This window comes from Capricornis sumatraensis, chromosome 2, assembly GCF_032405125.1.
Source record: "Capricornis sumatraensis isolate serow.1 chromosome 2, serow.2, whole genome shotgun sequence".
Lineage (NCBI taxonomy): Eukaryota > Metazoa > Chordata > Mammalia > Artiodactyla > Bovidae > Capricornis > Capricornis sumatraensis.
In genome coordinates this window covers 216,305,479-216,318,315 of record NC_091070.1, presented here as the reverse complement: position 1 = coordinate 216,318,315, position 12,837 = coordinate 216,305,479, and the positions used below count along the sequence as shown (strand labels likewise).

At 60.0% G+C, this 12,837-nt stretch overlaps 1 protein-coding gene across 1 annotated transcript; it reads left to right on the top strand.

Moving 5' to 3' along the window:
* The first annotated feature begins 6,420 nt into the window (after positions 1 to 6,420).
* GBX2 (gastrulation brain homeobox 2) lies at positions 6,421 to 8,497 on the top strand. The gene is made up of 2 exons (XM_068966453.1): positions 6,421 to 6,946; positions 7,974 to 8,497. The coding sequence occupies exons 1-2, from the start codon at positions 6,421 to 6,423 to the stop codon at positions 8,495 to 8,497; spliced, it is 1,050 nt and encodes a 349-aa protein (XP_068822554.1).
* The last annotated feature ends 4,340 nt before the right edge of the window (positions 8,498 to 12,837 follow it).

Here is a 12,837-nt window from a genome sequence, read left to right as displayed (position 1 = left end):
AGCTTATTGATAAGCAAACTTTTTACAATGACCTCTCGCTCCACCCCGGAAATCCACGCGAGGGATTCACTGGGAGGGGCAGAGGCCGTGCCGAGTCTTCCTCCCCATTAAGCCAACATCCCTCCCCTCTGTTTACAGCCAGTGCCCTGCCCTGTCCTGTGACATCCTTTCTGGGTCACAGTTCCTTAATCGAAGGGGGCGGCAAGCGCAGGAAACGCAGCCCTGCTTTGCAAATATCTCTGCAGAAAAGGAGAGACGAGTTCCGCCTGGGAGCGTCCCCAGTTTTCCTTCGGTCCCTGTAGAGCTGAAGTTGGAGCGGCGCCCTTGATGTGGTTGGCGGTTGAGCCAAACACTCCCTTGCTCCCTCCAATGCGGTTTCCAAAGGGTTAAATGGATGAACTCTAGGTAAACCTCGTCCCCTTTAAAAGACAACACCCCAGCAGGGGGTCGGGGCCCTCGAGGGGTGGCAGCTGAGGCCCCGGTTTGGGAGGCCCGGGAGGCCCCAGAGACTCCAGTCTGGAGTCCCTGGACTGGCTCTCCCGCAGGGCGCTGGAAGCGGAGGGCACGCTGGCCATCGGTCGCTTCCCACTTGAGCATCAACAGGACGCTGGCTGCGGCTGGCCCAGGCCTGTCGCTGTGTGTCCGCCGCCGCCAGGACAAGGCGGGAGGGCTGGGAGGGAATGGGACGGAAGGCGGACAGCAGCTGACCCCGGCGTTCCGGGAGGGGTGCCCGTCCGGCGGCTCCCAACCCAGGCTGGCGCACCTTCTCACCCCTCGGTGCCCTCTGCCCGCCTCCCCGGGCCGCCGGTTCTGCGACCGAGGGATTAGCATCTCTGTGAAGTCCCCGCAAACAATGCCCCCCCTGTGCGGGGAGATGAAAAGTCCGGCGCCGGGTACCGGGGCGCGTTTGAAGTCCCCGAAAGGTGGGACCGCGCGGATCCGAGGGGGCGGCTGCGTGGAGATGAAGGCAGGTGAGAAGTGCCGCGCGGCCTGCGCCTGCTTTCGCGGCGATCCCAGGCCTGGGGTTCAGGACGGCCTCGGCGGGAGCCAGCCCCCGGGGAACCCAAGCGAGTTCTACTCCCCTGCCCCCCACTCACCCGCACAACTGGGCCCGCTCCCCGGGCTCTGTCCCGAAACTACCGCCCTCGGGCCGGCTCCCGAGCGGGCCTCCGCCCGATGCTTCGTCCTCAGAGCCTGGAACCCCAGGGCGGCCGGGCTCAGTGCCCGCCGAGGAGGCCCTTTGCGCCGGCCTGGGTGCTTCCACGGAGAGGCGCCGGCGCGGGGCTTCCAGGCACAGCGTGGCAGGCAATCCATTACCCCCTCGGTGGTCATGAGATTCCTACTCCAACCTTCAGGGCTCTTCTGAAAAGGAACCCGGACCCCTGCCTGCGCCCTTGGACGCCGAGACCCTGGCTCAGGAGCCTAGGCCAACTTGGAGTGCGAGAAACCTGGGTCTCCAGGCGTTCGCAGCCTGCGCCCGGGTGCGCCGTCGGCGCGTCCGCGCCAGCAGCCCCGGAGCTCCCCGGCCGCGCAGGAGCCCCCAACCCACCCAACCCTGGTCCCCAGATGCCACCCGGGCGCGGCTCGAGGGCCACGCGGCCGTGGCTCCGCGCGTTTCTCCGCGCTGGGGTGGGGAGAGCGGCGCAGGTGTGAGGGTCAGGTTTCCCCGCCTGCAGGGCCACGGAGAACAATTTCCAACTCTTCCAAGGATATGCAAAAAAAAAAAAAAAGTCTTCACGTTTCTGGTTGGTGGTTTTGTTTCTGCTATTTTGAAGGTGGGGGACACAAAGCAAAACTTTGTACCTAAGAATGCCGCTGCACACACGGTCCTGTAAAGTGTTTCTTCTTCAGGGCGCTTTAGGAAGAAAAAAAAAAATCCGTCCTGCTTTCTGCAGGGCCAAGGAGCAGAATAATGAAACCAAAGACTTTTATTTTATAAACCACTTGATCTTTGCTTGGGAAACTCTATTAATTGAATGGGTTTGCCTTTTTTGCCAGTCCCCTTTATCATTATTTATGGGCTTTAAATTGTTTAAAGTTCCCTTGACGTTCAATTTACAAGTTTGGGGACTTTTTTTGTTCTGCCTTTTGTCCTGGAGAAAGACATCGTGTTGGAAGTGCTTTGAAAAGCCAAACATGAGAGGTTGGCAATGAAAGGGAAGCGGGCGAGATCCCTTTTAATTCCGTCCTGTTGGTGAATGGCTCTTTTACATAATTGCAGGAGCTATTTCAAAGCCAGCCAAGGGCTGACTTCACTTAGAACCACATGGAGTCTATTTTGGGCTTTCAGATTAAAAAAAAAAAAAAGGCTGAATAAAATAGTTTAAAAAGATGAGGCTTCAATGCTTTCTGCTACTTGCAAATTGGTGTGTCTGATGGGGAATTTTACACAAGCACCCCTTTGTAAGTTCGTCTTGGGCTTGGGAGGGACTGTTCTGGGTTAGCTGGGTGTGAATCCCAATTGCCCTTCCATAAATAAAACCCATCCCAAGCTATTTCCCAACTATTGCCAGGAGCAAGGGCTGCGGCAATGACCAAACGATCAGGCCACTCAAAGTCCCTATAAATAAAAACAACGTGGTTGCCCGAGAAACCCGCCTGAAGCCTGGGACCGGGCGCCGGGCGGGAGCGCCCTGCCCGCCAGGCCCGCGGGCTTCTCTGCTCCCTCGGAGACCCGGGGCTCCCACTGCCTTCTCTCCACGACCACCCGCGACCTCGACCCCGGCGGCAGCGTGGCAGCGCGGCGGTTCGCGCCGCTTCCTCCTCCGGGCTGGACTCGGCAGGCCACCGCAAGTCAGCGGCATGAATATTCATTTACTTGTGCACTGAGCTTGTTATACTCAGGCTCCATCCATACACCTGCGTGCAAAAGCTGACTGGGCCAGCCCCGAAACCTGGCGACAGCTTAATTACCATCACATTTACTGACGTCTGATGTTTTAAGTGGCCTAATACGGTCTTGACACCAGCTTGGCACCAGCCGAGGAAAGTGTTCAGGGGCTGGTCCAGCTTCATCCCGGCGGGCGGGAGGTTCCCCCGGAAAAGAAGTTCGCCGAAGTTCACTGGAGTTGGAGGACCCGGATCGCCCTACGGCTGCATCTCTGGGTCTTCCTCCTAGGAGAAAGTGGGGCAGGGGCAAGGGAGGGACTCTTACAGGAAAGTTGCAAAGATGGTGTGCCGGACGTTTTTCCCGCGCAGCCTGGGCCGCTGAATTACCGAGGGCGCTGCAGTTTGAGGCAGTTGCCAGCTAGGCAGATCGGAATCCGAAGGATGGCTAAGCCATGTACCTGTCTCTCGCTGCCCATAAATCTCTCCATGGAGCGGAGGAAAAACTCTAAAGGCTTTTATTATCCACTGTCCCCACGCTCTGAACGCTTTGCAGGTTGCTGAGGTGCCCCGAATGAATCTTGTTAATCACGGTGAAACACAGGGATCCTTTTATGACGCCAACAGTCGTTTTCTAAGCAGTTAAACATTAGATGAGAAAATATGGCTGCATTGCATTCCAGAAAAAGCACACTAGTAAATAAAAATTCATATCGATGAGACTTCTCTGAATTCACTAATAAAAGGAGATTAGTATTATAACCCCTATAGTCAATACTTTCCACGGCAATTTATGGAGGCAAATAATATGCCATCAAATTGTTTCAAGTGGACTTATAATTCAATGGACCTAAATCTTCTTGCTGAACTTTAAAGGCAGAATAATCACCAAAATAATCAAAGGCACCTCTGTCTCTCAGAGGGTAATCAAAAGACGGAAGTCCATAGAACAACGTTTTTATGCCAAAAGAGGAAAGTGGATGGCAAATTTGTTAAAATGAGCAACAGCTTATACAGACATGCCAGTGTCAAGCAGCGAAGCGACCCGGCTGTATCAACGTAAAACAAGCAAGCAGTCCGCGCGTTTTTTCCCCTTAGTATTCAAAAAACAAGGTAACCGTTCCCAAGACGGTGTATCTGTTAAGTATCTCATAATGAGAGGCAGTATTTATTATGCTCATAAAGAAAGCAGCCTTTTGCCCTGGGCTTCGATTTTTTCTTTTCTTCTGGTTCTTTTTTTGCAGGAGTGAAGAAAGGACGTGCTTACAGAGCCTACACACGCCTCCTTCCCCGTGCCTCCATCCCAACGGGAATTCATTTTCCCTCGCTCCGCCTAAGCCACCTCGGGGTCTGGGCGTGAAGGCAGTGGAGGCAATACAGGCAGCGAGCGTCCTAATGAATTCCTTTCAAGCCGCCTGCTGCCGGAGCCATCTATTACTGCGGCCTGGAGTGGGGAAACGCGCCGGAGACGTCTTTGTCCGGGTGGTGGTGGGGCGGAGGGCGGGGGCGAGGAGGAGGGCGGCAGGCAAAGGGGCCAGCGAGTTTTCTCAGCACTCCGGGGCGCTGAGGAGGCACCCTCCCCTCGGTCCTTCAGGGCCCCTTGGGTGGGCAGCGGGTCCCCGACCAGACTCCCGGCTGAGATGCTGGCCCGGAATTAAGACGTCCCCCTGAGGGGCCTTCAGGTTAAAGCCGGAGAAAGAAGAGCGAAAAAGAGAGAGTCAAAGAATCGGGTCGATAAATTCATAAAGATCGATTTATCTTTATCTCCCAATTAAATGTGCTTGTAAGTGATACATAACACACGTCCAACACGGGCCAACTCCCCAACCACGAGATCCTTGGCGTGAGCTGATTTTTAATGACCGGCGTAACAATGCCCCTCTCTCCTCTCCTCCCGGGGTCCGGGGCCTGTCGGCCGTTTCGGGCAAACGTTTAGACCCGGGAAGTAGGAGCTGAGGCCCTGGAGGCGCGTGGAAGCCCCGCGCGCGCTGGCGCGCTTTGCACCTTCTGCCCTTGCCACGAAACGATTACATTTTAAGACGGAACACAAGAGCTGAAAGTTTGTGTTTTTACCATGCTGAAGGGGATAAGAACTTTCCTGGCACCCACTCCCTCTCCGCCAATTCCCTTACTCCCAAATTCTGGGTTTTGGTTTGTTTGTTTTTTACCATCGTTGAGACAGGGAGACCATCCTGAGGGAACGGGCTCCAATCTGCAGTAGGCAGAGGGAACCCGCGCGCCCTCGAGTCCTCGCGCTGGAAACCGGGCGGTGGCGCCGGGGTGAGCGCTCCCTCCGTTCTCAACGTGCTTAATTAGCGCCTATTTACAAAACGCAGCTTTTATTTGAGCAAACATCATAAAGCTTTCATCAGGATAATCTCACGTTATACAATCCGGCGGCGCAGCAACTCCCCCCTTCCTCCCCGAGGATGGAGCAGATAAAGGACTCGCTCTATTATCATAATTATCGTGGCTGTTATTTTGGTGCGCGCCGGCAAAGTGTGTAAATAGGTGCGATGATTAAGAATGTCATGAAAAATGAGAAGGGATCGCTCGCGGGCGGGCCCGGCTCGGGATGGGGGAACCGGCCACCTCCCCGCGCCGCTGGGGATGCCGGAGCGCCGGGAGCAACCTGGAGGGTTCCCTGCAGCGGGCAAAGGGTTGCCAACTCCGGGGCAGGAGCCCTAGGGGGCGGGTCTGAAAGGGCAAGGGCCTCGCCCCCAACTCCGGGAACCTCGCCGGAACCCCGGGCACAGCAGCAGCAGCAGCACCCAGCAGGTTTCCTTCCCTTGCATGTATAAAAGAAAGAAAATAACCCGCGGTTTAGCCCCGAATGCTACCCTCGGAGGCCCACCCCCTCCGATGATGCCGCCGAGACCCGAGTTTCGAGCCTCGGAACTGCCAACCGCCCATTTCAAGTTTGCGCGGAGCGGGCCAGGCGCACACGCTCCGGTTCGCGGGCCCGCGCGCTGCGCTGGCTGCGCCCACAGCCAGCTCGCGGCCAGTCCCGGTGGAAGGGGCGGAGTCCCGTCTTCGCCCCGCCCACTCCTGGTGACAGCCAATCGGCGGCGGCTCCAGGCCCCACGTGAGCGGAGCCGGGCCCGGCAGCAGGCAAAATGTGAATGAGAAAGAAGAGCGCGATTTAAAGGTGCTGGCGGCGCCCGCGGAGGACAAGTGCGCCGGATTCGCGCGCGCTCCCCTAGCGGCTAGCCGGAGGCGACCGACAGCCGGCCAGACAGACGGACGCGCCGACGGCTGCGGGCCCGGGCCGAGGGCCGCAGGAGCTACGCGCCAGGGCTCCGGACGCGGGGCCCACGGCGGGCAGCAGCTCCGGAGAAAGCCCTCGCGGGGAGGGCCCGGGCGCCCGCTCCACTCCAGGGCGCACGGCCTCACCCCCGCTCACCGCCCCAACTCGGGCCTGCCAGCGGCATGCAGCGGGCCCAGGACTGACGGGGGAGGTGGGCACCTGCTTTCTGGGTCCCGCTCGGCCCCTGCCCGTGACTCCAAGCTGCGCTCCCGGCGCCCGGGGGGCTTCCAGGCGGCGGCGCAGCGCGGGGACGTTTCGCCTCTCGCGGGCCTCCCCCGAGCGCGTCTATGAGCGCAGCGTTCCCGCCGTCGCTGATGATGATGCAGCGCCCGCTGGGGAGTAGCACCGCCTTCAGCATAGACTCGCTGATCGGAAGCCCGCCGCAGCCCAGCCCCGGCCATTTCGTCTACACCGGCTACCCAATGTTCATGCCCTACCGGCCGGTGGTGCTGCCGCCGCCGCCGCCGCCGCCGCCCGCGCTCCCCCAGGCCGCGCTGCAGCCGGCGCTGCCACCCGCGCACCCGCACCACCAGATCCCCAGCCTGCCCACCGGCTTCTGCTCCAGCTTGGCCCAGGGCATGGCGCTCACCTCCACGCTCATGGCCACGCTGCCCGGCGGCTTCTCGGCGTCCTCCCAGCACCAGGAGGCGGCCGCCGCCCGGAAGTTCGCGCCGCAGCAGCTGCCCGGCGGCGGCGGCAACTTCGACAAGGCGGAGGCGCTGCAAGCCGACTCGGAGGACGGCAAAGGCTTCTTGGCCAAGGAGGGCTCGCTGCTGGCCTTCTCCGCGGCCGAGGCTGTGCAGGCGTCGCTCGGTGAGTCGGCAGCGCGCGCGACCCGGGCGCGGGGGCGCGCTAGCTCCGGGTTCCCTCGGGGGACCGAGGGGATGGGGCCATGCCCCTGTGGGACCCCCGCCCCCGGCTCCCGCAGCCAGAGGAGGTGGAAGATGCGGCCGAGCTGCGCCAGAGGGGTCTCCGCGGGGACGGGGGATGGTCTTTTAGAGCCACGCAATAAGTGGGGAGATTGGGGGAGTAAGGGGGGCGTGCATTTAGCGCCCCGTGGCCAGCTTCTGCGCGGAGCCGCAAATCTCTCCGCCCGCGAGTTTGGCGGAGTCTTGCACGGCCCCCGGCGCTGTGACCTGGGGTCTCGGGTAGGTTTCAGCTTCGAGGGCAAGAGAATTGGGCTGCGCATCTCTGCAGTGCGTGTGCCTGAGGGCGCCCAGACCTATTAACCCCCTTTACCGGGCTTGTCGCTTGCCTGGGGGAACGGCGTGAGTTTGCTGGGGTGTCTGGTGGGAACTTCTCCTGAGGCTACGAAACTTCCCTTTGACCCCAAACCCGACACTGTCTGGGGTCTGCACCTCCCTGCGCCCCCCGGCTCTGGGTGCGATGAAATTGAAGTTCACAGAATTTTCAGGCTGGGTGAGGAGTGGGTGGAGAAGGGAGAGGCAGGATAAATGGTGAACTCCCCCTCAGCCCTCACCCAGCCCCCTCCCCGGGGACAAAGAGGACGCTCTCGCGGGCCTCACCGCCTGCTAACTTCTGCCTTAAGCTGCGGGAGACTGGGAGGGTGCGGAGGAGGCCCGGCGGCCCCTTGAGTGATGGTTCTGGGCAAAGGGCCGTCGCCTGTACTGTCGCCTCCTCTCCCCTGAGCTTTCTCACGCCTCCCCTCCCCTCTCTACCCCTCAAAGGCCAGGAAATCACAATGTGTTAATGTCATAGAAAGACAATCCGCTAAGGGGGGAGTTGTGGGGCAGGGGGGGAATGCCCGAGTGACGGTGGGAACGGGGAAGGCAGGCCAGTGTGCGAAATGTAATAAAACGCCGTTTGGTTTTGCTTTCAGTCGGGGCTGTCAGAGGGCAAGGGAAAGACGAGTCAAAGGTGGAAGACGACCCGAAGGGCAAGGAGGAGAGCTTCTCGCTGGAGAGCGATCTGGACTACAGCTCGGATGACAATCTGACTGGCCAGGCGGCTCACAAGGAGGAGGACCCCGGCCACGCGCTGGAGGAGACCCCGCCGAGCGGCGGCGCCGCGGGCAGCACCACGTCCACGGGCAAGAACCGGCGGCGGCGGACTGCCTTCACCAGCGAGCAGCTCCTGGAGCTGGAGAAGGAGTTCCACTGCAAAAAGTACCTCTCGCTGACCGAGCGCTCGCAGATCGCGCACGCCCTCAAACTCAGCGAGGTGCAGGTGAAAATCTGGTTCCAGAACCGCCGGGCCAAGTGGAAACGCGTGAAGGCCGGCAATGCCAATTCCAAGACAGGGGAGCCCTCCAGGAATCCCAAGATCGTCGTCCCCATACCCGTCCATGTCAGCAGGTTCGCCATCAGAAGTCAGCATCAGCAGCTGGAGCAGGCCCGGCCCTGAGGGTCCAGGGCCAGCCGCGGCCTGGACCACGGTGGAGAAGCCACAGCTTCGGGGAGGGAACCCATGGTGGGCTCCACCATGTCTGCAGCAAAACTCAGAGTCACCCCCCAACTTTGGACATCCCAAGCAAATTGAGAGTATATCCATTAATGAGCTTGAAAGACTGCTTTTGAAGGAGCTACAGCTACACCTGGAAGACACACTAAATATTTATTATACTATCCTACTTTGTACATAGATATCTATATAGATTGGATCTCAGCTGCCGTATTTTGAAAGTTATAGGACCAAACTGCCCAGTAACCTCCTCCGCCTACATTCCCCGAAGAAAACAAAGCCTCCGCTGCAACTTGCCATGCACAGCAGCCACCTTTCCACACTTTTCCAAAGGTAAACATCACGTGCAAGAATAAACACGGTCACCACTTATTTTTGTTTCTATTCTGGCTTTTTTAGTTGACTGAGAACCAGACGTTTTTTGGGGGCAGCCTGGAAATTTGCTTTGCTTTGGTTTTTGCCTGGCTTTCTTTCCTGGGGTTGCATATCCTATGAGCCCTGTCTGAAGCACGTCTCCGTTGTGTTTAATTTATTTCAATGTAGTTTATTTTTCCTATAAGTTATGACATTAAAACAATCTCAGTCTTGTGAATAATAAAAAGAAGGAGCAAGAAAAAGAGAAAAAAGACGAATTCTGAGGTCTCATAAGTATGTCCAGATTTGACTGTTTATAGAGGGACCCTCCTGCCCGCAGTGGCCGAGCAGCTGGTCTGAGACCAGCACCACATAAACACTCCCTGTCCGGGGCCTCCTCAAGCTGGAAGGACCAGAGCCATCCAGCAGCTCACCAGGTTTTAAACAGAGCAATAGCTCCAAATTGGGTTACCAATTCGAGAAAACCTAATTTCCACCTTAGACATCTAACCTCTTCCCTTCTCTTCAGCCTAACCAGTATCTGGGAAGCTGGCAAACTTTGGCCAGAGGAGGAGAGGGGCGCCGTAGGAGGGTCAGTGAGTGCGGGTATGGGTGGCTTTGCATAAAGTCTTCATTCCCTAAATCGACGACCACCGGGGGAGGGGACGCGTTTCCCTCCAAGCATCCCCCGACCTGAAAAGAAGCGGAGCGTCCAGAGATCGGGTTCTGGACGCGATCTTCCCGACAGGGGCAGAAAGCCAGCTAGCGGAGCCGGCTTCCGGGCAGCGCCGGGCTGGGAGGCAGAGGCGGGCTGCGGGCACCCGCGGGCCGGCGCCTCCCTCTCCGGGCGGGGTCGGAGGGGGGCGGGACCCGACCACCGCCCCACCCGGAGGAACGCCGGCCAGTTGCGGGGGTAGATGGAGGGGCCGGTCCGCGGTGGGGGTGAGCCCTGGGTACCTCCCTGCCTCGAGGGTGGGATGCGGCCCGCCGGCCGCGGGAGGGGCGGGCGGGAACCCTGGGCCCACTCCCGCACCGCGGACCGCGCGGCCCCTTTCGCGACCCGAAGCGCCCGCCCGGATGCGAGCGGCCGGGCCCCTCTGGAGAAGGCCGCGGACAGGCCAGAGGTGACCCAGGGACGCGGAGCCGGCGAGCGCGGTCACCGAGCCCTCGCGGCCGCCGAACCAGCCGCCAGGGGAAGAGAAGCGGTGGCTTCGCCAGCCTCAGCCTCCCGAGTGGAGGCCGGGGAGCGGGTTTGAGAAGCCGCCGGGCGCCGCGCTCACCGCGGTTCTCAGCCCAAGAGGCGAAACCGATAGCCGTGGATCAATAAGAATATTGACTTAATTTTTACGGCCTTCAACCCATCAGCTTTCCGCGGCGGAGGGGCGCTGGGGACCCCAGTGTCAGGCCGAAGTTCAGGCGCAGGGCAAGACCCCGATTCCCTTCGCGTCCCCAAGATTTCCAGGGACAGAAAATGGCCCCGGCATGGATTTTGAGCGCAGTGATGTGGAGTGGCCATTGTCCGAGGGCCTCAGTCCGCTCTTCGAGGCTCGCAGAGGCGTGGGGGCGCCTGGCTGCCCCTAGCCCGCGCCCTGGGCCTGTGGTGGAGGGGAGCGCCCCGGCCGCTCCCCGCCCCGCGTGGGGTCCGCCAGCCCGGCCGCTCCCACCGACCCCGCCGGTCGGTCGCCCGCCAGTGAGCGCGCCCGCCCGGGGGCCCGTTGGCGTCATCTCTTTGGAGAGGCCCTCCAGGCCCCAGGCCGCTGCCGCTGCAACGGAGGCCTCTGGAGACACGCCGGCCCCACCCCGCGCACCCGGGCGGTCCCTTCCGGGGCGCATAGGCGCCCCTGGACCAACTGTGGCCGATGGCCTAGATTCCCGGCCCTGAGGGCCGGGGGAGCTGCGGCCTTCGGGCAGGGATACTCCCCGTGGCACTCTGGGGAAGCGACGCTGGGTGTTGAGAGCAAGGCACTCCCCTCCGTACTCCTTTCCTCCATAACAGGTGTGACACCCCTGTCTACCTTTCCCAAAAACTCAGGGTGGGGATGGGACATGCAGAGGGGAGGGAGCCACTGGCCTTGGCTTCACACACCTGAGGGGGAAGTGAAGTTCCCTAGGAACTAGGGGGGCACCTTGAGGGACCCCCACAAACAAAGAGGCTCAAGCTCCCAGGCCCACCCCCAGCTGTGCTGGTCTTGGCCTTTGGAAGCTGGAGGAGTGGAGGGCCTGGGGGTGCCCCAGCTTTGCGGACGCTGCACCACTGCCCGGTTGCCCTCTGCCCTCTCTGGGCTGGGTGCCCCCCCTCCCCGACCCCAGGACGCTGGGTACCCCCTGAGAGCCCAGCCAGAGGAGGCCCAGGCCCCTGAGACAGGCCGTGGGAGGAAGATAAACAAGCAGGGCTTGATGGCCGCTGTCATGATGGCCGTCATCATGCTTTCATTTGGCTGCCTAATGAGTCACATCACAGGCAGAGAGAAAAATTGTCAATCGCCCGGGCCCTAATGAATTTTTTTGCAAATTGTAATCAAGCCAGGCCGTCTCAGCTGGCTGATTAATGAGACCCACGAGGCTCGGCCAGCACCTCCGCTTTTTATTCCATCCCGTCCTCCCTGCACTAAATTAACAGCAACTTGTCTGAGCTTCAAATTAACTCCCAATGATTAATTCTGATGGGGGGGCCTGAAGAATAGCTTGTTCTAATAGGCTCTGGCCTGAGATGCTGTTGGAAATTAATACACTTCCCCTTTGGCTGCCGGCTTTAATCCAAGGTTGGGTTTTGACATCACTATATTTGTTGTTACAATAAATTCCACTTACATCTGCAGATCAAATAATTACGCTTGGGAGCGCCGCGGACCTGCGCCCCCCACCCCACCCCTCCCTGCGCTAAGGCTCCTGGGGGCTGTCTGCACCCTGGGTCCACCAGCCGAGGCAGGGGTCTGAAGTGAGGGTGGGGGGGTGCTGCAGGAAGAGACACCAAATGGGATGAACCCCAGCCCTAGTCCCTCAGAGAACTGGGTACCCCTGGCCTTTGGAGAACCGAGGGTACTTTGAAAACCTGAGGTCACAGGGCCCTCTTGGATTGGTCTCCGGACTCAAATAACCTCCTCCCCCATGCTCCCCGCAGGGCCTGGGGTGTCAGCGCCTTGGGCCACCAGTGCTTGGATTTTCCCAACCCCAGCCCTTGCTGGAATTTTGGAGACTCAGCACAGGCTTCTGTGCCCAGTTTGACCCTCCAGTCCTCAGTCCCAGGGTGGTTCTTTGGCAGGGCCTTTTCAGCTAAAGGGGATGAGCTGGGGTGGGGTGGGGAGGCCTCCTAGGCCTCTGGAGACCGTGTTTACCTGGCTGGACCATCCAGACGCCATGACTGTCCACGTGCTGGCCTGGCTGCACTAGGCGTGTAGCTGCCCCAAGTACCTGCATTCCAAGGAGCCCTTTCTCTTGGGGTTAGCACCTGCTCCTTCTTGCCTCTGTTTGTTCGAGCTTAATTGGCTTAATCATTTCAACTGTGTCTGGCAAGCCTAGCACAGGCTTCTGCGGCTGCTCCCTCTGTCCCCAGGCCTGTCCCACACGGAGATGCTCTCTGTCCCCCCCCCCCCCCCCACCGTGGCAGAAGACTTTGGTGAGTAAGAAGCCATCAGGGACACTCTGGCAGCCTTGGAATCTGGTCACCACCTGATTCTTGCCTCAGGGCCTTCGCAGCTTCGTGTGGAAGTCCTGAGCCGGGCAGGGCGGGGGGTGGGGGGGCGGGTAGGGGGGAGTCCTAAGTGGTTGGAGCACCGTGCATTCCATGGCCTTGGTGGCAATGTCAATCTTGGGTGGCCCACACAGCCTAGTGGCCTGCTGACACCCCTTCTGGCACAGCTGTGGCCTCCCTGGAGAGGATGCTCCTGTGTACACACCCCTATTTCTGTCCCGGGAGACCCCAGGCCTCT

Bases quoted from the DNA above. Each gene is read 5' to 3' on its own strand.
- GBX2 (XM_068966453.1), top strand. From the start codon at position 6,421: ATGAGCGCAGCGTTCCCGCCGTCGCTGATGATGATGCAGCGCCCGCTG. The intron at 6,947-7,973 runs GTGAGTCGGCAG...TTTTGCTTTCAG, and splicing joins GGCTGTGCAGGCGTCGCTCG to TCGGGGCTGTCAGAGGGCAA.